Below are 21092 nucleotides of genomic sequence, written 5' to 3'. Positions count from 1 at the left end.
TCTCCGTCCCCCTCCTCGCCCCATCTCCGTCCCCTCCTCGCCCCATCTCCGTCCCCTCCTCGCCCCATCTCCGTCCCCCTCCCTCGCCCCATCTCCGTCCCCCTCCCTCGCCCCATCTCCGTCCCCCTCCTCGCCCCATCTCCGTCCCCCTCCGCGCCCCATCTCCGTCCCCCTCCCTCGCCCCATCTCCGTCCCCTCCTCGCCCCATCTCCGTCCCCTCCTCGCCCCATTTCCGTCCCCCTCCTCACCCCATCTCCGTCCCCTCCTCGCCCATTTCCGTCCCCTTTCTCGCCCTACTTCCGCCCGCCATCCCCTCATCTCTCCGCCCCTCCTTCGCACCCTGCTTTCCCTGCTCCCACCGCACCGCTGGCATCTTCACACCACCCTGCCATCCCCATCTCCTCCCCTCCTCCTCTCCTGCTGCCTCCATCCTCTCTCTTTCTCTCTCTCTCTCCTCCCTCCCCGACTTGCACTCAGCCTGTCTGGTCCCTGGAGCCCCACAGCAGCGAGCTCCTCTGTCTCCCCGACTCTTGCTCTCCTCTGGTGCCTACACACGATCTCCGCAGTCAGATCCCCCTAGACTCCTGCTGGTTGTGCGTCCGTGCGTCCGTCCGGAATGCCCCCTCCCTGCGTCTGGCCGCCTCCCCGCCTGCTGGGGGGGGGATGCTGCCTGATGCCCGCTGGTGCCTCTTCCCGCAGCGCCCGAGGCCCCCGTCATCGACACGCAGCGCACCTACGCCTACGACCAGATCTTCCTGTGCTGGCGGCTGCCGCAGCACTCGCCGCCTGCCTGGCACTACACGGTGGAGTACCGCAAGACGGACGCCAAAGCCAAGGGGCTGAAGCTGTGGCAGCGGCGGGAGGAGGTGCGCGGCACCAGCGCCCTTGTGGAGTACCTGGACACCGACAGCGTCTACGTGCTCCGGGTGAAGGGCTGCAACAAGGCGGGCTTTGGGGAGTACAGCGAAGACATTTACCTGCACACGCCGCCCGCCCCAGGTGAGGGGTGCTGGGGGCTCAGAGCACCCCACCAGCGACTCGCGCCGTCCTTCTCACCCATTCTCCTCTCCTCCTCCCTGCAGTCCTCAACTTCTTCCTGGACAACCGCTGGGGCTTCAACCGGGACCGGCTGGCCATCAGCAAGGACCAGCGCGCCGTGCGCAGTGTCCCCGGCATCCCCATGCTCTTCGCTGCCGAGCGCCTGATGACCAGCTGCCACCTCTCGATCGACCTGGTCATCGGTGACGTGGCCATCACGCAGGGCAAGAGCTACTGGGCCTGCTGCGTGGACCCCAGCTCCTACCTGGTCAAAGTGGGCGTGGGGCTGGAGAGCAAGCTGCAGGAGTGGTTCCAGGTGCCGCAGGACGTGGTGAGCCCCAGGTGAGCAGGGCCAGGGGCTCGGTGGGTGCGGGGGGGTCCTCCGCCTGTTCCCACCTCCCCACCATATGCCGGCTCTGGGGCGCAGAGTGGAGCCCCGGCCTGTCCTTCACGTGTCCGCGCTGGGACTCACTCTTCCCCCCGCTGCAGGTACGACCCCGATAGCGGCCACGACAGCGGGGCAGAGGACACAACGGTGGAAGTGCCCCCACCCTACGCCTTCCTCACCATCGGCATGGGCAAAATCTTGCTCTCGCACGGGTCGGCGCTCACCTCTCGCGACCCCAACGGCTGCACTGTGCCCTTGCCCCCACGCATCGGCATCTGCCTGGACTATGAGCAGGGCAAGGTGAGCTTCTACGACGCCGTCTCCTTCCGCGAGCTCTGGGAGTGCGGCGTGGACTGCTCAGGGCCCGTTTGCCCGGCCTTCTGCTTCATCGGAGGGGGTGCCCTGCATCTCCAGGAGCTGGTGGCCAACAAGCAGGAGCGTAAAGTGACCATTGGGGGCTTTGCCAAGCTGGACTGAGCCGAGCCCGTGCTCCCCAGTGCACACGGGCTGTGGCTCCCGATTGCCCAGCGAGCTCCAGGGCCTGGGGGGGACACAGGCGAGCGGGGAGCAGAGCGCTGTGAGGGCAGTGCCAGCCCTGCTGCCGGCTGGGAGCAGGCCAGGCGTTTGTTTTGTGGGACGGGAGGGGATGGGGACAGCTCTGCCGTCCCCTCCTCTCCCCACTGCCTGCCCCTTTCCCCAGCTTGCTTTGAGGCCGGGGGCAGGGCTGGGCAGAGACTGCGGGCCAGGTCCTGGCAGAGGGTCAGCCCTGGAGACGGACTGGGGAGGGGGGTGCGAGCGGGACGTGGGGCTGCGTGGGGAGGGGGGGGGGCAGGTGCCGGGGGGAGAGGTGGGGCGCTGGCTGGGGTGGGGGAGGCAGCTGGGCTCGGGGAGAGGGGGCGGGGGGAGGCAGGGCTGGAATGAGGTGTGAAGACTTTTTTTACAGTGGCTCATTTTCACTGTGGCTCACCTGGCTGCAGCGCCGCGGCCGGGCACAGCCACGGTGGTCGGGCACAGCCGCCACCAGGTCCCTCCCACAGGCTGCCAGGCTGTGGGTCCTCGGTGCCCCCGCGCTCCCCTGGGCCCGCAGAGTGCCGCTGGCGGCTCTGCCCCGTCCCCAGCGGAGCCGTGCGCTCGCCCAGCCCCACCTGCGCCCCTGCCTGCACAGGGCACCGGCCCACTTGCTGCCCGCGCGTGCTCTTGGAGGGACACCTTTGGCCCCCGTTACACCACTCGGTGCCAAACCGCATGCCTCTGCAGTGGGCTGGGGCCACAGGGTTGGGATCCGACCCGGCTGGGTGCCGCACGGGACCACCATCCAGTGCGGGGGCCCGTGCTGGCACTCCCCTGCCGGGACCCGTCTGAGCTGCTGTAGTTTCTCCTGGGTTCTGTTACAATTGCTGTATTTTCATGGTTTCCTACAATAAACTGCAATGCTAGACTTCCCCAGAGCCAGCCCGCGGCAGAGGGCAGCCGCTCCGCAGGGAGCACCGGCACCGGGGGCTGTGGGGTGCTGGCAGCTCCCTGGGGTGCGGCGCCCGTTGCTGAGGTCGTGGGGCTGCGCTGTCCTTCAGGCCATGGCCGGCAGAGGCCAATCCCGCCCAGGAGAGGGCCCGGGGCAGCCTGGGCAGTGCTGACGTGTCCGGTCCCTGCCCGCGCTCTGCCAGCCACGTGGCTGCTGCCGCCCCGTCCGGGGGTGTCGGGGTGCTCCTGGACAGGCCGCCCGCAGGAACCATCTCCCTGCTGGGCCTAGAGAAAACCCCTATTGCATTAGCGGGGGGGGCCCAAGGGTGGCTGGCCCAGCCCGGGGGGCTGCTGGGTGCTGGGGCGTGCTCTCGGGGTGGGTATCGGGGGATGGACCCCCCAGCCGGGTACCCACGTCCCAGGGAGCCCTGGGGAGCGGTGTGGCAGGCGGAGGAGCCACGTGTGGGGACAGGGCCCCCCAGGCTGGCGCCGGGCCCTGGGGAGCACCGGCCCCCGCTGTTTGGAGCCAGCGGGGCGGCGGCAGCCGGGCCCGGCTCCCGGTGAACAGGCGGCTCTTTGTAGGGCCCAGCCCTGGCGCCCGTTTCGATTCCTGCGGGCCCTGCCCAGGGCTGCGGGGGGGCTGGGGGGTAGATGCAGCCCTGCCTCGCCCCGTGCGGCAGCAGCCCCACGCAGCCGCCCCCGCACCCCACGGGGCCCTGCCCCGGGTGCGCGACCCCGTCCCTGGCTGGCAGCGGGGCTCGGGGGTGGCCATGACACTGTGCCGCAGCCGCCCCTCAATGCTGTTTTTAGCTTTGCCCCTTTCTCCTGCCATGCAAGGGCGGGATCCGGCACCACGTTCACGCACACGCGAAGACCCTCCAAAGCCCTCCCTGCGCCAAACCCCCCAGCTCCCGCCCCAGTGCCTGCCCGCAGGGTGCACCCCATCCCCGCGCCTGCCGGGCTGGAAGCTGCTGGCTTTCGCTGTTGGCACCTCTGGCTCTCAGCAAGGCATAGAGGAAACCGAAAGCAGCAGGGACACACCACACCCCCCCACGCCCCCCCAACCTCGAGGCTTGCGTCATGCCCCCTCCCCAGGCAGCCCCCCCGTCCGGGAGCTCCCCCAGCCCCTTGCCCACACCCTGGCATGGCCCAGGCACCTCCCGACAGGAGCCTGGATCCCTGGGCGCCCGGCACGGTCACGTCCCCTACGCAGAGCCCCCGGGACGTGGCCGAGGCGCCCACCAGCCACATGCTGCCGGGCCGGTCCCAGGGCAGGTTCCCCGCGAAGCGGCTGGCTCCGCGCCTGAGCTCACAAGGGATTTCTTTGGGGAAGGTTTGTTTCCTTGTTTTTCTGCCTTTTCAGAGGTTGCCAAAACCCTCCCAAGGCCCCAGCACGGGGCCCAGCCCAAACTGGGACTGCTGGGGGGCTGCCCTCCCGCTCCGGGCACGGCTGTCCCACAGCCCCATGCCGGGCAGGCCGGGTCCCGCTTCGGTCCCTTGGCCCCCGGGGCCACCCCACTGCCCGTCGGCAGGTCCCCCGGCCCTGCCCTGCTCCCCTTCCCGCCGGCAGCCCCCAGTGCCGCTTCGTGGGGTTTGGAGGATCCCGAGCCCAGACCAGGCAGGGGAGGGGAGCGGGGCTCAGCAGCGCTTGCCCCGCAGCTTTACGGCCCCGTCGTCACCTTGTGTCCCACTTGTGTGGCCGCAGGGTAACCTCTTGAGTCAAACGAGATACGATTGCTCCCAAGACAGAAACCGAGAGTACGGGACAGGCGGGCAGGATGTGAGCAAGAGGGATGGCGTCCTGCCAGGACACGGTCACACCCGGGGGGACGCAGGGGACACGTCCCGCGCCCAGGTGACTGTAGGTACGATGACAATGAGTGACAAACAAGCCCAGCATGAACCCCAGGTGCGCCCAGCCCGAGAAACGAGAGCGGCTCCCCGAGCCAAGGTCACCCAGGTGGGCGACAGCCATGCCGGAGGCATCCTACCAGCCACGGAGCCAGAAGAGGAGTCACCCCCCCGGGGGAGATGCCCGCGGCATCACGGTGCGCCAGGGTTCATGGCAGCCCGGTGGGACACAGCGCCCGACTGCACCCATCCTTTTATTGTGGGATGCAATAAATATACCACAGCCAAGGACCCTGCCACCCCCCTTCCCCACCGAGCCAAGCCCAGCGCCGACACACTGCATATATATAGTTATATAAAATAACACCACAAAAAGAGCAATTAAATCCCCGGGGGTGAGTGCGGGGGGAGCACAAGCCCAGACGCCCACCCACGGCACAGAGCAGGGTTGCAAAGCTAAGCAAGTGCGGGGGCCATGGGGTGTGGGGGACCCTCCCTCCTGCCCCAAATCTTTGTTCGTCCAGTTCTGTCATGCGCATGAATCTGGCTGCTCCAGAACCATCTGGCTCCCGCTGCTCGTGGCGAGGGGCTGAGCAGCACCGGGGGATGCACCCAGGGCCGGTGCTGCTCCCCCTGGAGCGGGGGGCCGTGGCCCCCTCGGCAGACGCCCTCCGTCCCAGCGCGTCCCTCAGAGGTTGTCGGAGGCAGCAGCGGGGTTGGTGTAGGTGAAGGTGCCGGACCCCGCGCCGTTGCTGCCAGCCACCTGGGGAGGGAGCGATGAGGGGGTGTCAGAGCTGGGATGGGGAGGGGCCGGGCTGAGCCCCCTACTCAGCCCCCACCCGGCCGCAGGAGGGGAGCCCCCACACCCTCGCTTTGGGCACCATGCGCAGCCCAGCGCTCAGCCAAAAAATACAACCCCCCTGCGTGGTGGGCAGCTGCCCCCAGCCACGGGCACTGTGGGCACCAATAGCCGCCATGGGCACCCAAGCCGCCCCGGCTGCAAGAGGCGGTGGAGGGGCTGCAGCGGCCCCGGCAGCGTTCCTCGTCCTGCGTGATAAGCCTGCCCAGCAAGAGCAAAGGTAAATATTTACCCAGGCCCCTGGTATTTGAACAGGGTGAGCTGCTCGCACAGAGCCAAGCAGCTGGATCCGGCCCCTGCACGCAGCACCAGCGCGCGGGGGAGCGCAGCGAGCTGGGGCGACAGGGCCGGCCCCCAAACCCCACGTCACTTCGGGGAGCCGTGCCCTTTGCGTGTGCGGGGCAGCTCCTGACGCGGCACCTGCAGCTCCGGTTTCAGAGCCGCCGGCGCGGGTTATGGGGCGTAGGATAGAGGGATCGGCCCCCCCGGTCCTCTGCCACCGCCGCACTGCCCCAGCCCCAGCCCCACTCCCCATCCACGGCAGAAGGATGCCCTGACCCTGGCAGATGCGAGGGTCCAGCTGGGGTGTGGACGAGCCTGAGAAGGGGCAGGGCGGGCAGGCAGCGAGCCCCCTGCCCGCTGCCCGGGGCTGGGTAGGGGGAGCAGCTGCCCAAGGTCGTGGGGAGCTCCCCGGAGCCGGGCCGGGTCTGCCGGCACCAGACGCGCACCCAGCGCCGCTGCTCCATCCAGGCGTGAAAGTTATGCTCACCTCCCGGCCGGGAGGGGACTGGCGTGGGGCGGGCTCCCAGGGCCACATGTCCCCTGCCCCACCGGCTCCGTTAGCCATTAACCCAGCGGTCAAGGGACCTGCCCAGCTGCACCAAAAAGCACCTTCCCCTGCACCCCCTCAGCCCCACAGTAGCTGGGACGCTGGGCACGAGCGGCCACCAAGGATGGTGGCACTCAGGTCTCACCTGGCTGTAGGGGTTGGGCTTGCTGTTGGGTGACATGTAGCGCCCGTGGCTCTGGTACGGAGGGTACTCAGCCATGGGGTGGTAGGAGGCCATCGTGCTGAACAGGTCCAGCTTCCCTCGGCTTTTCCGGCGGCAGATGCAGATGCCCTGGGGGGGAGAGGGAAGGGGTAAGGGGCCTGTCGGCATGGGGACAGGGGACCCACCAGCAGAAGGCAGGTGAGGACAGGGATGGGGATGGGGGGCTCACCAGCAGAAGGCAGGTGAGGATGCTCAGCAGCAGCAGGATGCAGACCAGGACCAGCAGAGCAATGGCCCAGCCCGGGACCGCAGGCACCGGTGCTGGGGACACCGCCTCCACAGTGCCTGAAAGAGGACCAGAGCCATGTCTGTGCTGCTGGGCAGAGCTGCGGGGCTGGCCGGGACAAACAGCACTGAGAGCCCCAGGATGGGGCGTGAGGGGATGAGCCCTCCTCCATCGGGTCCAGTAGGTCTTCCCAGTGCTGTGTGCCACAGGGAAACTGCATAGGCTCTGCCGGCTGCAAGCCCTGAGCCTGTCCCACCGCCGAAGAGCATCCCTGCCCCGGCCAGGCTGGGACAGCACTTGCGAAGCCCCCCAAAGCACCCCTGTGGGGCTCCATCCGCCCTCGCGCCCCCAGCCTGAAGCTCCTGCTCACTCTGGATGTTGGTCAGCTGCAGGTCCATGATGAAGCCGTTCTGGTCCAGGCTGTTCCTCAGCTGCTGCTCAGCGGCGTCGCTGGCGACAGTGTCATTGCCGTGCGCAAACACAAGGGTGGACTGCACCTCCACTGAGCCTTGGCTGCTCACAAGAAGAGGCGTAAGCACCCGCATTGTTGCCCCCTGCGAGGGGCTCCGCACCGTGCAGCCGGGACACACCGGCCTCCGCAGCCAGAGCCACTGGCCCGCTCACCTGAAATGGATTTCACTGCATCCCTTGTAGGTCTGCCTGCCCATGCAGCTTGTGCAGCCAAAGACGTGTTCGAACTGGAACAAAGCATGGGGGTGACAGCCACCTCCTCAGCGGACACGCTTTCCCTCCCGTCCCCTCGCCGCTCCCCCTCGCGGGACCGGCCGGGGCTGAAGCGGCTGGCAGAGCGGGTGCTTGGGGCACTTTCACAGGGAGCCCCAACGGGAGGCGGCTCCTTCCCAGTACAGAGCGGGGGGCTTTGCTCGCCCGGGCAGCCCATGGGCAGGGCTGGGACTCACCATGGTCAAGACAGTGTGGCTCAGGCTCCTGTACTCCTTTGACGTGGGGTCACGCAGGCTCTCGTTGAAGCTCCTGTTGACGATGCGGAAGGACAGCAGGACGCGGAGGAGCAGCTGGACCGCGGTGGGAAGCAGGGCTGCAGCTTTGCTAGGATTGGGAGTGCCACTGCTGCCCAGCACGGCCGTGGGGGTCTGCCTGGGAGCCGTGCTGCTCTGAGGGGTGACAGAGGTTTTCTGCGTGGGGATGACCTGAGCACTGCTGCTGCCGTTGCCTTTGGTGCTGGAGATGGGGATCACCGTGCTACCACCTGGGGGGAAGGTGGGAACTGTGGAGCTGCTGTTGGTTGTGTTGGTGCCGAAGGGGGGGGGCCAGCTGCTGCTGTTTGCTGTGGCATCGGCATGGGAGATGGCAGCACTGCTAGAGATGGGCACCGCGGTGCTGTTGGCTGTGGCGTTGGCGTGGGAGATGGCAGCACTGCTAGAGATGGGCACCGCGGTGCTGTTGGCTGTGGCGTTGGCGTGGGAGACGGCAGCACTGCTAGAGATGGGCACCGCGGTGCTGTTGGCTGTAGTGTTGGCGTGGGAGACGGCAGCACTGCTAGAGATGGGCACCGCGGTGCTGTTGGCTGTGGCATTGGCGTGGGAGACGGCAGCACTGCTAGAGATGGGCACCGCGGTGCTGTTGGCTGTGGCGTTGGCGTGGGAGACGGCAGCACTGCTAGAGATGGGCACCAAGGTGCTGTTGATTGTGGCGCTGGCGTGGGAGACGGCAGCACTGCTAGCGATGGGCACCAAGGTGCTGTTGGCTGTGGTGTTGCCTGTGGGGCTGTTGCTGGACTGTAAGTTTGTGGTGTTGCCTGTGGCAGGGAAGACTGTGGTATGGGAGGACATGGAGATTTGAGTCCCTTTGTCACTTGTATTTTTGGAGATTGTGGTGTTTGGAGCGGCAGTCACAGATATGGTAGTCGTCTCCGTGGTGGTCGTGTCCATGGTGGTTTTCTCCGTGGTGGTCGTGTCTGTGGTGGTCGTGTCTGTGGTGGTCGTCTCTGTGGTGGTCGTCTCCGTGGTGGTCGTCTCCGTGGTGGTCGTCTCCGTGGTGGTCGTCTCCGTGGTGGTCTTGGAGTTGACCATGGCATGTGTACCTAGAGGAAACACCAGGAGTTGGTGGCTGGAACTGCAGCACCAATTTGGGAAGGTTTTACACCATACGACTCCTTGGCTGAATGCTCCCCTGGGCCATGAGGCGCTGAGAAGCACCATGATCTCCAGAAGCCTGTGAGGCCAACAAGACCTTCAGGAACACCCCGCGACCGGGGCTTGTGCTGGGCACACGTGGCACCACTGAGGGTCTGGGCGGTGCCACCTGGGCAGCTGGCATCGGCTCCATGCCCAGCCCTGCAGATCCCCCCTGCTCCTGAGGGGACCCTGCCATGCTGGGGAGCTCAGGCACAGCCCCCCGATAAAAACTTTGCGGCAGGCCACTGGGCTGGGAGGGTGGGGTGCTACCCGTGCCCCCCCCGACCCGCATGGCCTGGCTGCCGGCCAGCGCAGGCGGCTCCCGGGCAGTTTCCCAGCAGGTGCCGCAGGAGCCGGTGGCACTGGAGGAGAGCCCGGGGTCCGGAAGGCTCACCGAGACACACCTGCATACCAGCCTGCGGGCCCCGGGCACAGCCTGCTCTGGCTGGCCCCGGCACGGCCCGGCTGCCCAGCGCTCGGCCCTGCCCGATCCTTTCGGACATGGCTAAGAGAGGCCACGGCCACAGCGAGGTCCCCAGGTCTCGGCTTTGCTGGGGACAAGCAGCCCTGGGGCACCGCACCCCGGGGCCAGACCAGGAGAGACGGCGATGTCCCTGCCGCCGGGGTGCTGAAGGCCACCGGCTCTGGTGTCCCCCGGTCCCCACTCAGAAAGCAGCCCAGGGGACCCTGCTAACATCCCCCTGCCCTGTTACCTCCCTGCGTGCCCAGGTCCCAGCCCGGCTCCCTCCTGCTCAGGGTGCTGCCAGCCCCAGCCCCTCACCTGTGCCCAGCACCAGCAGCAGCAGAAGGGCGGTGAACGCCATGGGGCTCATCCCAGGGGGTCCCGGCACCTCTCGGGGCTCTGCGGCGGCGGCGGCTCTCCCGTTAGCCAGCGGCGCGCTCCGCGATCCAGGGAATCAGGAACTGGCGGCTCAGCAACGACGGGAGCTTTATAAAGCACCTGGAGCAGGTGGGGAGGCCCCACCCCGTCGCCGGCCCCGGGGAGGAGGGGGGGGTCCCTCCATCCCGCTTGCGCAGGGCACAGGGATGCCGCCTCGCTGATGGGGCCCCCCACAGCATCCTCCCACCGGGTTGGGTCCCTCATGCTCCCCCGGCTCAGGGGGACAGCGCCAGTGTCCCCGTGCTGCGGGTGGGCGCAGCCTCAGGTGGGGGCACGGGGAAGGGGCAGCAGCCAGGTGCAGCATCTGCCCAGCCCCGGGAGATGAGCCGCAACCCCCAGGACCTGGGGGGGGGGGGAAATAGAGGGGGATGCAGCCCCCCGCAGCCCCTCACTCATCGGGGGGGGGCCTCATCCTCTGGCTCAGCCTGGGGTTAATCATTACCAGCCAGCCACTGCCTCACCCTACACTCAAATAAACAGCAGTGTTCCCCCCACAACTGCTTACGCAGGTGGGGCCCAGGGCCCCATGAAATCCCAGTACTTCCCAGTAACCTCCCTGCCAGGTCGCAGGGCCCCTGGGGCACGAGGACCCCAGTGGGCACAAGACCCCCCTCCCTCTCAGGAACAGCCCCCAGCCCGGGCTGATGCCCAGTGCCAAGCTGGACGCCAGTGCTCCACCCCAGAGGTACCAGGTACCACCCGTGCCGGGGTGCAGAGCCACCATCCTCCCCAGCGACACGTGCCCCTGGCACAGCCAGACCACACCAGCCTTCCTGGTCCCTCCCTGCCCCTGCCCTGTGGGAGAGCCCCAATTCCCGGGGGGAAGGGCCCCAATTCCCAGGGAGGCCTTGGTGGGTGCCCCCGAGCCCGGCATCCTGCCCAGCCCGGCGTGGAGCTGAAACACCATCCAGGCTGTGCCGGGGCTTTGAGGTGCTGGTACAAAGGGAGCAGAGAGGAGGGGACCGTCCACACCGCAGTAACAGCGGGGCAAGGGACGGGTGGCCGGGGCATCAGCACAGGTGCGATGGGACCCAGCTGCACCCAACCCCCTGATGGGGTCCACAGCATTGGTGCCAGGCAAGGGGAACGTGGGCAGGGCGCGGGCAGGGGACTGGCAGCAAGCACTGGGTGAACACGACCTCCCCGAAAGCATCAGCCACGGGGACAGGCAGCTCCCGCACGGTGATGCTGAGTCCCACCAGCCTCGCCAGGATTGCTGCGCCCTTCCCGACCCGCCACGTTCTGCTCTTTGTGCCGACCCCAGCTCAGCGCCGGGGATGTGGGTCGGCACCGGGGATGTGGGTCGGCACCGGGGATGCGGCTCCCGGCCGGTGTCCCCGAGAGGCCCCCAGTCGGCTCAAAGCAAGGGTTTAAGGTCTGCAGTAATCCCCTTAAGCTGAAAACCGCAGAGGACATGCGGCGTGGGGGAGCCGAGGGGAAGGAAGGGGCCGGACACGCTGAGCCGCGTGTCCGTCCCCTGCGGGCACCCCAGCACTCACCCCACGCCCTCTCGCGCCAGCCCACGGCAACAACCCCGGCCACCAGCACCGGGCTCGGGGGCCGTGCGGCCGGCCGGACCCGGCACCCACGCGTGGCGGCAGGGCTGAGTGGACCCGGTGGGTCCTGGGCCGCCCCCTCCCCCCGGCCCGTGCACACGCGCGGCCGCCCCACGCGCGCGCCCCAGTCCCGCCTGGCGGCGCTTGAGCTGCGGCGCCCCCTGGCGGGCGCGGCCGCACCCAACGCTCGCCCCGCGCCCCGGCTCCGCCGCGCGGGACCGGGACCGGGGCCCCGCGGACGCTCCTCGCAGCCGGGGCGGGGCGGCGCGAGCCCCCCTCCGCCGTGCGCCCCCCGGAGGGCGGGCGGGACGCGAGGCGCTCGGTACCGAGCCGCGGTTTCACCTGCCCCGGCCCCGCGCAGCGCCGCCGTGATACCCCCGGGCAGCGCCCAGCCCGGCCCCGGGGCGGCCCCGGGGCGGGATCGGGCGGCGGACGACGCTCGCCCAGGCACCGGCACCGGCGGCGCTGCCCCGCGGCCGCCGCGTTGCCCTTTTAAGAGCGGGGCCCGGGGCCGCCGCGCCCATTGTCGCCGCCGCCGCCGCGGGGCGGGGGGGGCCGGGCCGGTGCCGGCCCCGCGCGCTCCGGGGCGGGGCGGGGGGGCGCATTCCGCCGCGTTGCCGGGACACCCGTCGCCATGGCGACCGGGCACTGCCGCCGGGGCTCGGCGCGCGCCGCGCAGTTCCCACGGAGCGGCCCGAGCGGCGGCGGCGGCGGCTCCGCTCCCTCCGGGGCGGCGGGAGGGACGGGATGCGGTGCAGTGTTGTGCTCTCGCCTACCAATATTGCACTCGTCCCGGCCTCCCGCCGCCACGGGCTCCGCCGGTGGAACCGGCCGGGCACCGGCTCCCCCCTCCACGTCGCGGCGGCCACCGGGAGGACGGCGAGGGACGAAGCCGAGAGCGCGGGGGCGGGGGGGGGCGGCGGTGTCCGCTCGGGGCACCGGCCGCCCCCAGGAACCGGGCGCGCAGGCTAGAAAACACTCAAAACTTTATGGCCAGACTTCGGGCAGGAACCGCAGCAGCAGCGGGCAGCGCGCGCGGCAGGCAGCGCCCGGGAAGGGCGGGGGAGCTGCTCGCCACCCGCGGGGCCCCGCTCGCCCCGCTGCCGGCCGCAGGCGCCGGTACCGGCAATGCAAAGTCCGCGGGGAGCCGGGAGCGGGGCCCGGCCGGGCGGGGCTGCGCGGCCCGGGACGCGCGTGGGCGCCGCTGGCGGGGCTCACTCGCGTCCCTCCAGCAGGAACCGGCGGAAGGGCTCAAAGTCGGCGGGGATCGTGTCTGCGGGGCGAGGGGCGGGGGGGGGGCGTCAGGGGCCGGGGCGGGGCGAACCCCCGTAAAGCGGGAGAGCCCCCGGCCCCCGGCCCCGCGGCCCGATCCTCGCAGCAGGGGCGAGGGAGGAGATGCTCGACGAGCTCTCGGCCCCCGCCCCGGTGCGGGGGCCCGGTGGCCCCGCGAGGCGGGCCCGGTGCTCACCGTTGCAGCGGTACTGCAGGTTGGACCAGATGATGTTCTCCTGGGAGAAGCAGAAGACCCCCAGCCGCCCCCCGCGCATGGTGGTGTCGATGAGCACCCCGGAGTCGGCCACCAGCCGCGGGCCCTCGTACAGCCGCACCCTGCGGGAGGGGAACGGCCGGTTAGCGGGGGACCGGGACCCCACCGGGGCCAGCGCCGGGCATGCCCACCCGGGGCTGGGGCTGCGGGCTGGGGGCAGCGGGCCGGGGCATCCCGCCCCGGTGGGGGGGGGTGAAGGCGCCGGGCCCGGCCCCGCGGGCCGGGGCCCCCCGCCCCGCCCGGCCTCGCCGGGCGCTTTGCATGTGAAAGGCGCCGCGGGGTCGCCATGGCGACGGGACAATGGCCACGGGGCCCGGCGGGGCGGACGGGCCCGGCCCGCGGAGCCCCCCCGGCGGCCGCCCCGGCGGGATCCTTAAAGGGGAAACGCGTCCGCGGCCCCACCGGGGCAGGTCTCCTCCCCGCGGCCGGCATCCCCCCACCGCTCTGGTCCCACCGGGGCTTGACCCCCTCCCAACGGACAGCATCCTCCCCACAAAGGTGGCTCCACCGAAGGGGACCGCCTCCCTGTGCCCGGCATCCCCCACTGCTGGACCCCCCACCGGGGCTGGACCCCCCGCTCCCAACAGCCGGCATCCTCCCCGCTACACCCTGGCCAGAGCAGCCCCCACGCCCCGCCGTGCCCGGTCCCCGCTCACCTGATGTAGCCCACCTGGGGCCTGTGCACCAGCTGCCAGCGGTAGGACGTCTTGTCCCGCCAGCCCACGTTGCGTGGGTCCTTCCAGAGCAGGCGGACGTGGTCGGGCGTGTGGCCCGTGTGCCACAGTGCGTTGCGCAGGTGCTCCCCAGGGCCCGTCGAGGACTTCACGGCCTGCGGGTGCACGGGGCGTCAGGAGGGACCCAGCCAGGGGCCCCCGACCCAGCCCACAGGGTGGCCAGCACCCACCTTGAGCTGCAGCCCCGGCTCGGCCACGGCACGGAAGGGGGTGGCCTGCCAATACGTCTGCTCCGTTTGCTTCCACATCACCACATAGAAGCTGGCACTGTCCTGGTAGCTGAAGATGAAGCCGGCATAGTCATCATCGGTGACGGTGTTGACGTGGAAGGTGCCCTCGAAGTCCACCCCGTTGAAGGCTGTGTAGCCTATAGGCGGGCAAATGCTGCAAGAAGCCCTCTCCACCAGCACAGGACCCCGCACCAGCTCCTTCCAGCCCACCCTTTACCCCACCTGGAGGGCAAAGAACCAGCCCTCACCCCACAGCACAGGGGGACAGGAGTAGGGGGGCTGCCCCACAGGGTCTGCAGGTGGGAGAGCACCTCTTACCAACAGCCAAGCCTGGGTCACTGTTCATGGTCTGCACAATCTCCATGCCCTGCGGGGGACAGCTGGGTGAGAGGCAGCCCCAGCAGCTCTGGGGACCTCCTGGTCCCCCTCTGCTCCCACCTTGGAAGGGCAGTCCCCAAAAACACAGGGGGCAGCACCCACACCTGGTTGAGAACAACCCAGTTGGGATCGATCTGGGCATCCCCCTCGGGGTCGAGGATCACCGTCTGGTAGGCACGGAAGTCGGTCAGCGTCACCTCAGCGCTCTCGGGGCACACATCCAGCTGGTCCACCACCGTGTCATTGTCGAAGTCCTCCTCGCACACGTCACCCACGCCGTTCCCTGGGGACACGCATGCTGGTCAGGGCCAGGCCGAGCTGAGGCGTCTGCCTCCTCCCACTGGCCCCGCACTCACCATCTGAGTCCTTCTGGTTGGGGTTGGGGATGAGGCGGCAGTTGTCTGGGCCAGGCGCCGTGTAGTCAGGGATGCCGTCGTTGTCATCGTCATTGTCACAGTCATCCCCCAGCCCGTCGTTGTCTGAGTCCAGCTGGGAGCTGTTGGGAATCTCGGCACAGTTGTCCTTGGTGTCCTGATGCCCATCCCCATCACTGGCAGCAAGAACAGGGTCAGAGCAGCGCCACAAACGGGGGACCCGGCACCGCGTCCAAGCACCCTTGCCAACCCCCAAAATCCCATCATCCCTCCTCCTGGGCCCCCAAGCTGGGAACCCAGCTCTGCCCCCAGGAACGGGACGGGGCAGGACGGGAAGGTGACCCCGCAGCAGCGCAGTCCCTACCTGTCCTCATTGGTGTCACAGATGTCTCCTACCAGGTCGCTGTCCATATCTGTCTGGAGGAGACCAGAAGCCTAGTTCAGTGGACACCCCAAGGCACCGGGGTGTCGAGCTCCAGGAGAATCCCTGCCACCAGGCAGGGTCCTACATGCCCCGGACCCCCTGCCCCAGCCTGTGCTGCCTGGCCCCGCCATACCTGAGTGGGGTTGCTCATTTCAGGGCAACTGTCACAGGCGTCTCCAACGCCGTCCTCGTCCCGGTCCGTCTGCAGAGGGTTGGGCACCTTGGGGCAGTTATCCAGCATGTTGGGAATCCCTGCAAGGACAGCGCTGGGTGGATGTCCTCACCCCCCCGGCCTGGCGTGACAGCAGCCCTGCTCTGTGAGCAGCCCCAGCCCCACGCAGGCAGGCCAGCCCCGAGAGCCGCTCACCGTCCCCATCGATGTCATTATCACAAGCATCCCCCTCGCCGTTGCTGTCTGTGTCCCGCTGGTCATTATTGGGCACATTGGGACAGTTGTCACAGGCATCGCCGAAGGAGTCTGTGTCTGAGTTCTGCTGGTCCTTGTTGGGGAAGAGCCGGCAGTTGTCCTGCAGGGAAGGGGACAGGAATGCCCACGCTGCGGTGGCTGGCAGACAAGAAGCCACAGTCCCACGCGGCTCAGGGCAGGAGGATATCTCTTCCAGCACACCCAGTAAGACCATCCCAGAGCCACAGCCACGGCCTGTTGATCCCCAGAAGAAGTATCTTGAGGGCATCAGCACCAAGCCAAGGGGAGAAGCCCTCTGCCCACCATGGTCCTCAGACCACAGGCATGTCCTGCCCACCCAGCACAGCCACCTCCACGTTCTTGATGCCATCGCCGTCAGCGTCATCGTCACACTGGTCGCCGATGCCATCATTGTCGGCGTCCTCCTGTCCCGAATTCGGTGTCAGACGGCAGTTGTCCTGCAGGCACAGACGTTAAAGATGGGGACAAGACGGTTTGAAGCACAGCCCTGCCACGGGCTCCCCGAGCCCCGGCACCTCCTTCCCAAGGATGGTGCCCTCCCTCTCCAGGAGCTCACCTGTTTGCAGTGCTTGTTATTGTCGATGCAGGGCAGGGGCTCGTCCGGGTAGCCATCGAGGTCCGTGTCTTGCCCACACACGTTGCCATTGCCAGCCCAGCCCACGTTGCACTGAAGAAAGAAGAAACCAAGGGGCTAGGAAGCGGGGAAGGGCCCTGGCAGGACCAGCCACTGCCTGTGCTGATACCCCCTGCGCCCTCCCCCTTCGCAGTCCTCTGGCCCCTGTCCCCCACTCACCGCACAGGAAATTTCACCGTTCCTCTCGAACGTGCAGAAGCCGTTGATGTCGCAGGGGTTGGAGGTGGGAGTGCTGCAGGACTTCTGTGGGATGCAGCCGGCTGTTTGATTCCCCACAAACCCTGACTTGCAGGGACCACACTTGTAGGAGCCCTGGGAGAGAGAGGGCAGGGGCAGAATTAGGGGAGCAGGGCGGCCCCAGGCCCCAGGCAGGGGAGCGGGGCAGCTCTGCTCACCAGCGTGTTGGTGCAGATTGAGTTAGGGTCACAGCCCCCGTTGTTCCCGTCGTTGCATTCATCAATATCTGTGCAAACCTGCCAGCAGCACGGGAGAAACTGTCACCTGGGGCCTTTCCCCGCCTGCGGCTCTGCCCAATCCTGCCCGTGAAAGCTGCCCTCCTCCGGCAGGCACAGCACCCTGCTGCTGCAGCCCACAGCACCCACAGGGACCCAGCCGAGACCTGTGGCACGGCACTCACTTGCTTGCTGGCCCTCGCATAGTCTGCCCCCACGCCTGAGACGGTGTTGCCCCGATAGCCGCGGGGACAGGGCTCGCAGCGGAAGCCGGGGGCCGTGTTGATGCACTTGGAGCCAGGGAAGCAGGGGTTGGCATGAGCACACTGTGGCACGGGGAGAGAGAAAGGCTTCACCCCCAGGCACAGCATCACACCTGTCGGGGTGGCCACTGCCCCGGGGTGTCCCGGAAAGGCCCTTCCCCGGCTTTTGGATGCATCTGTAGAGGGGAAGCATCATCTGCCCACGCTGCTCTGGCAGCGCTGGGGCTCAGACGTTGCCGGCTGACCCGCCCCAGGAGGACGCCCACCTCATCGATGTCGGCGCAGTGTGTGCCGTTGCCCTCCAGCCCCGGCGGGCAGGGCCCGCAGCGGTACCCAGGGTACTCGTATGTCTCCATGCAGTCCACGCCACTGAAGCAGGGGCTGGGGTTGCAGCGGGACCGGTGCTCATGGAAGCCTGAGGAGGGCCGGGCAGGGGGTGAGACGGGGCGGCCCTTGGCCCCCTGAGGTGGGAGCAGAGCCCTGCCAGCACTCACCGCAGACCTGGCACTCCATGATGGTGTTGCGGATCAGAGACATCTCCTTCACCTGCGAGGCAGCAAGGCACGGAGTGCCAGGGGGATGCAGCGAACCGGCTGGCACCCTGCCCTTGGGCAAAGCCAGCCTGGGGACAGCTGATACCGCCCCAACCGCCTCACCTGGTCCCTAATGTCTTCTCGCAGCTCTGTCAGGACCCGGTTGAAAAGGGTCAGCTGTGTGACCAGTGCCTTGGTCTGCTCACCTGCCAGGAGCAGAAAGGACAATCAGCCCCAGGTCAGACGCAGCCTCCCGGGGCTGTGGGCCAGGGACTGCTCTGCCCGCCAGCACCGCACCAGGAGGAGGAGAGAGACGATGGCCTTTCCTCCTCCCTCCTCCTCCTCCCTGGTCCACACACAGGACCCCTTCCCCTGTAGCACATCCCATGCCCTTGGATCCACCCCACCCTGGGGCCCTGCAGGCACTCAGGGCACTGGGACAGGTTTTCTGCCTCTGTGGCGCCCCAAATGCTGCCATCATCCTCATGCCAGGGAAAGGGGGAAGCAGAGCAGGGACTTACCCAGGATGGAGGCCAGCACACTGGTGACTGCAAGGGGAGAGACAGGATATTGCTGAACGCTGCCACAAAAGCCCAGCAGCGTCAGCATGTGCACAGCACAGGAGCTCCCACCTGCGTGGGGACGCTGGACCGGGAGAGGCAGGAGCACCCCTCTGTGCGACATGCCGTCACCTCCCACCTCCACACGCCACAGCACACAGCATGCATGGGTGACCCCGTAAGCCCTCTGCGCTGTTCCTGCTTGGCGCAGGGCGCGGATGTGCCACTACCTGCACTGTGAATGGACTCGTCTCCTTGGAAAGGGCACTCGCTCAGGGCCCCGACGCGGCTCATGGACCCTCCCAGGATCAGCTTCATTGACTCCACGAACCCCTAATGTACAAGGGGAGACAAAGTCAACCGTGAGGGGCTCTGCCTGTCCCTGGGGGTGCAGGGGGGGGTCTTGGCACTCACCTGCATCCTCTGGTAGGCCTTCTGCCCCGTGCGCACCTCGATGGACTCCACCTCTGCAAGGGGGATCTCCGACAGCTCGGGCAGCCCCACGCCGGAGTCCATCTGCTTGCAGTCGACGTAGAGCTCCATGCTCAGCATGTCCCCGCGCAGCCCGCTCAGGCGCACGATGATGGTGTGGCTCTGCCCATCCGCCACATGCGCGTGCTGCAGGTTGACCGAGTGCAGCTTGTTGTCTTCCCGCAGGTAGCGCACCAGGACTGCGGGGGAGCGGGAAGGGGCCATCAGCTCTGCCCCCCAGTGCTGGCAGTCCCCTGGGGCCAGCGTGCACCCGCTGCTTTCCCCAGCAGGCCACGCAGATGGCAGGAACTTGGTCCCTGTTTTCTCTCTGAGCATTATGGCAACACCAGAGCCAGCATGTCCCTGCGCAGCAGGCACCCACCTTTGTTGATTTTCCCCACCACGGAGACCTCCAACCACTTCGTGTTGTCCTTCTTGGAGTAGAGGCCAAAGAGTGTCCCCCCCTGCTTTGGGGGCAGGCGGAAGGTGGACAGGAGGTAAACGTCGTTGACCGTCAGGAGCTCCATCCGGATCTTGTGCGCTATGCTGGCCATCTGCCGGGCCTCACTCACCATCAGCAGGTCGATGACTGCAAAAGCCAAGCACGGGGGTCGCATCCGGACCGGCAGCTGCAGCTCCGGCCGCAGGGGCGCGGAGATGCCCGTTGCGGGGCACCGCGGCCCGGCCCGCTGGGAGCCCGGCCAGACCGAGGGCTCGGGGGGGCCGGTCCCTGGACCGCCGGGCACCGGGGGGGCCGGGGAAGCCCCGAGGGCTCCGGGCCCCGCCCAGCCCCGGCCCCGCGCGGTGGCGCTCCAGGACCGGCAGCGCCGCGGCCGCACCGCCGGGAGGGAGCCGCGGAGCCCCCGCCACCGGCGGGACCGGCGGCCCAGCGCGGTCCCGGGCCCGGAGCCTGCCCTGCTCCCCCGCTCCGCAGCCGGGGCTTCCCCGCCGGGGCGGCAGCAAGGCCCCATCGGCCCCGAGCATCCCCGCAGCCGGGGCGGGCATGGCTGGGCGAGCCGGTCCGGCCCCCCGGGATCGCGGAGCGGAGCGTGGACGCCGCGTGGAGCTACGGAGGCAGCGCGGAGCCCCTCCGGGACCGGCCCCGACGGACGGCCCGGAGCAGCGACAGCGGCCGGCCCGCCAAGGCGCAGCGGAACCGGGGAGCTCCTGGAAGAACGGCCCAGCCCCCGGCACTGGCCCGGGGCGCTCCAGGGAAGCACGGAGATCCCGGTCCCGCCGCCGCACGGATGCCCGCCTGCTCCGTGCAACCGCACCGAGGGGACCGGGAGGAGCCTCGGCGCCGGGGCAAGCCCCAGCCGCGCATCGCGGGCCCGGGAGCCCCCGCCGCCCCGCGCGGCGCGACCAGAGCCCTCCCGCCGCCCCGAGCCATCATCGGGACCGGCGTCCAGACGGGGCCGGCGGCGGCCTGCCCCGGGCTGGCCGCCGGGCAGAATCGGTCCTGGGGGGTGCCGGCGGCCGCCCCGACCTCCGGGTATGAATGTCCCTCTGTCCCCCGCTGCCCGCAGCCCGGCTGCCAGACCTCCCAGGGCGAGCAGAGCCGCTGTCAGCGGCCCGGGGCCGGGGAGCGGGGCCGGGGCCCGCCGGCTGGCGACAGTGGGGACAGGGGGGCTCCAGCCGCCGCCTCCCGGCTGGCCGCGGGCCGGGCGCCCCGTCCGCCTCGCGCCGTCGGGGCCGCCGCTCCGCCGCCCCGGGGCCCGGCCCGGCGGCAGCCTTACCTTGCAGCCCCTGGCGAGCCGCGCCGGCGGCGCCCAGCAAGAGCAGCGCCAGGAGCGCGCCGAGCGCCGGGCCCCCCGCGGCCGCCGGTGCCCCCATGCCGCCGGTGCCGCCGGTGCGGAGCGGAGCGCGGCGGGGCGGGGTGGCGCGAGCGGGGAGGAGCCGGCGCTGCCGACGAGGAGGAAACAAAGAGCCGTCAATCACGGGCGCGCATCCCGGGGACCCCGGCGGGCGCTCGGCAGCGGCGGCCCGGCCACAGCCCCGCCGGCGGAGAGGAGCGGGGCGGGGCGGGGCGCACCGGGCGCGGGGCTGCGGGCCACCCACCGGCCGCCCCGGCGCTGCCCGCCCCTGGCGCAGCTCCCGCTCACAGCAATTGAGTGTGGCAGGCGCCGGTTCACCGGGAGGTCAGGCAGTCTGGGGCCGCCTTCTTGCGAGCCAGAGCCGCCCCAGCAGCGCCGGAGCATCCCAGGCCGGGAGCGCCGGGGACCGCGGGCGAGGGCGCGGGGACGCTTTGCCGGGGGTGCCCCATGCCGAGATGCCAGCCCCCGGGCCGGGCGCTGCTCCTCGGGCGGCGGGAGGAGCGTGCGGAGCCAGCCCGCCCGGAGAGCGCTCAGCGGCGTGAAGTCAGTGCCGGGACCCGGCCCAAGCCCCGGAGCAGCGTAACGAGCTCCTCCCGGGAGCTTCTTCCCCTCCGCCCGGGGCTGCGGGGAGCGGGGGCGGCGGCGGCGCCCGGGCCGGTCCGTGCCGCCGGAGCCCGCCGCGCCGCCCGGGGCTGCTCGGGCCGGCCGAGCCGCTCCCCGCTGAGCGCCGGCCAAGGCGGGCG

General features: G+C 69.5%; 2 protein-coding genes across 2 annotated transcripts in view; one reads left to right on the top strand and one right to left on the bottom strand.

Moving 5' to 3' along the window:
• Nucleotides 1-1903, top strand: part of TRIM46 (tripartite motif containing 46) — a gene marked incomplete at both ends in the record, with an annotated part of 4328 nt that extends 2425 nt beyond the window's left edge. Inside the window, 4 exons of the mRNA XM_082011522.1 lie at nt 567-597; nt 700-999; nt 1083-1380; nt 1528-1903. Of these exons, the coding sequence (XP_081867648.1) occupies nt 567-597; nt 700-999; nt 1083-1380; nt 1528-1903 (1005 nt within the window). The remainder of the gene's footprint in view (nt 1-566; nt 598-699; nt 1000-1082; nt 1381-1527) is intronic.
• Nucleotides 1904-12253: 10350 nt separating this feature from the next.
• On the bottom strand, nt 12254-20742 carry THBS3 (thrombospondin 3). Its single transcript, XM_082011416.1, is given in 24 exon segments — nt 12254-12761; nt 12957-13096; nt 13691-13863; nt 13939-14135; nt 14317-14365; nt 14481-14659; nt 14733-14926; nt 15115-15167; nt 15308-15426; nt 15542-15701; nt 15952-16059; nt 16179-16289; nt 16416-16568; nt 16652-16729; nt 16894-17034; nt 17238-17391; nt 17393-17517; nt 17628-17710; nt 18026-18052; nt 18295-18397; nt 18479-18735; nt 18918-19124; nt 20272-20563; nt 20566-20742. Coding segments are annotated over 24 exon segments (3330 nt in total). The 5' UTR covers nt 20734-20742; the 3' UTR covers nt 12254-12702.
• Between the last annotated feature and the right edge of the window lie 350 nt (nt 20743-21092).

This window comes from Phaethon aethereus, assembly GCF_964289735.1.
Source record: "Phaethon aethereus genome assembly, chromosome: 28".
Lineage (NCBI taxonomy): Eukaryota > Metazoa > Chordata > Aves > Phaethontiformes > Phaethontidae > Phaethon > Phaethon aethereus.
The sequence above is the reverse complement of the archived record's forward strand: the minus strand, read 5'-3'. Positions and strand labels throughout refer to the sequence as shown.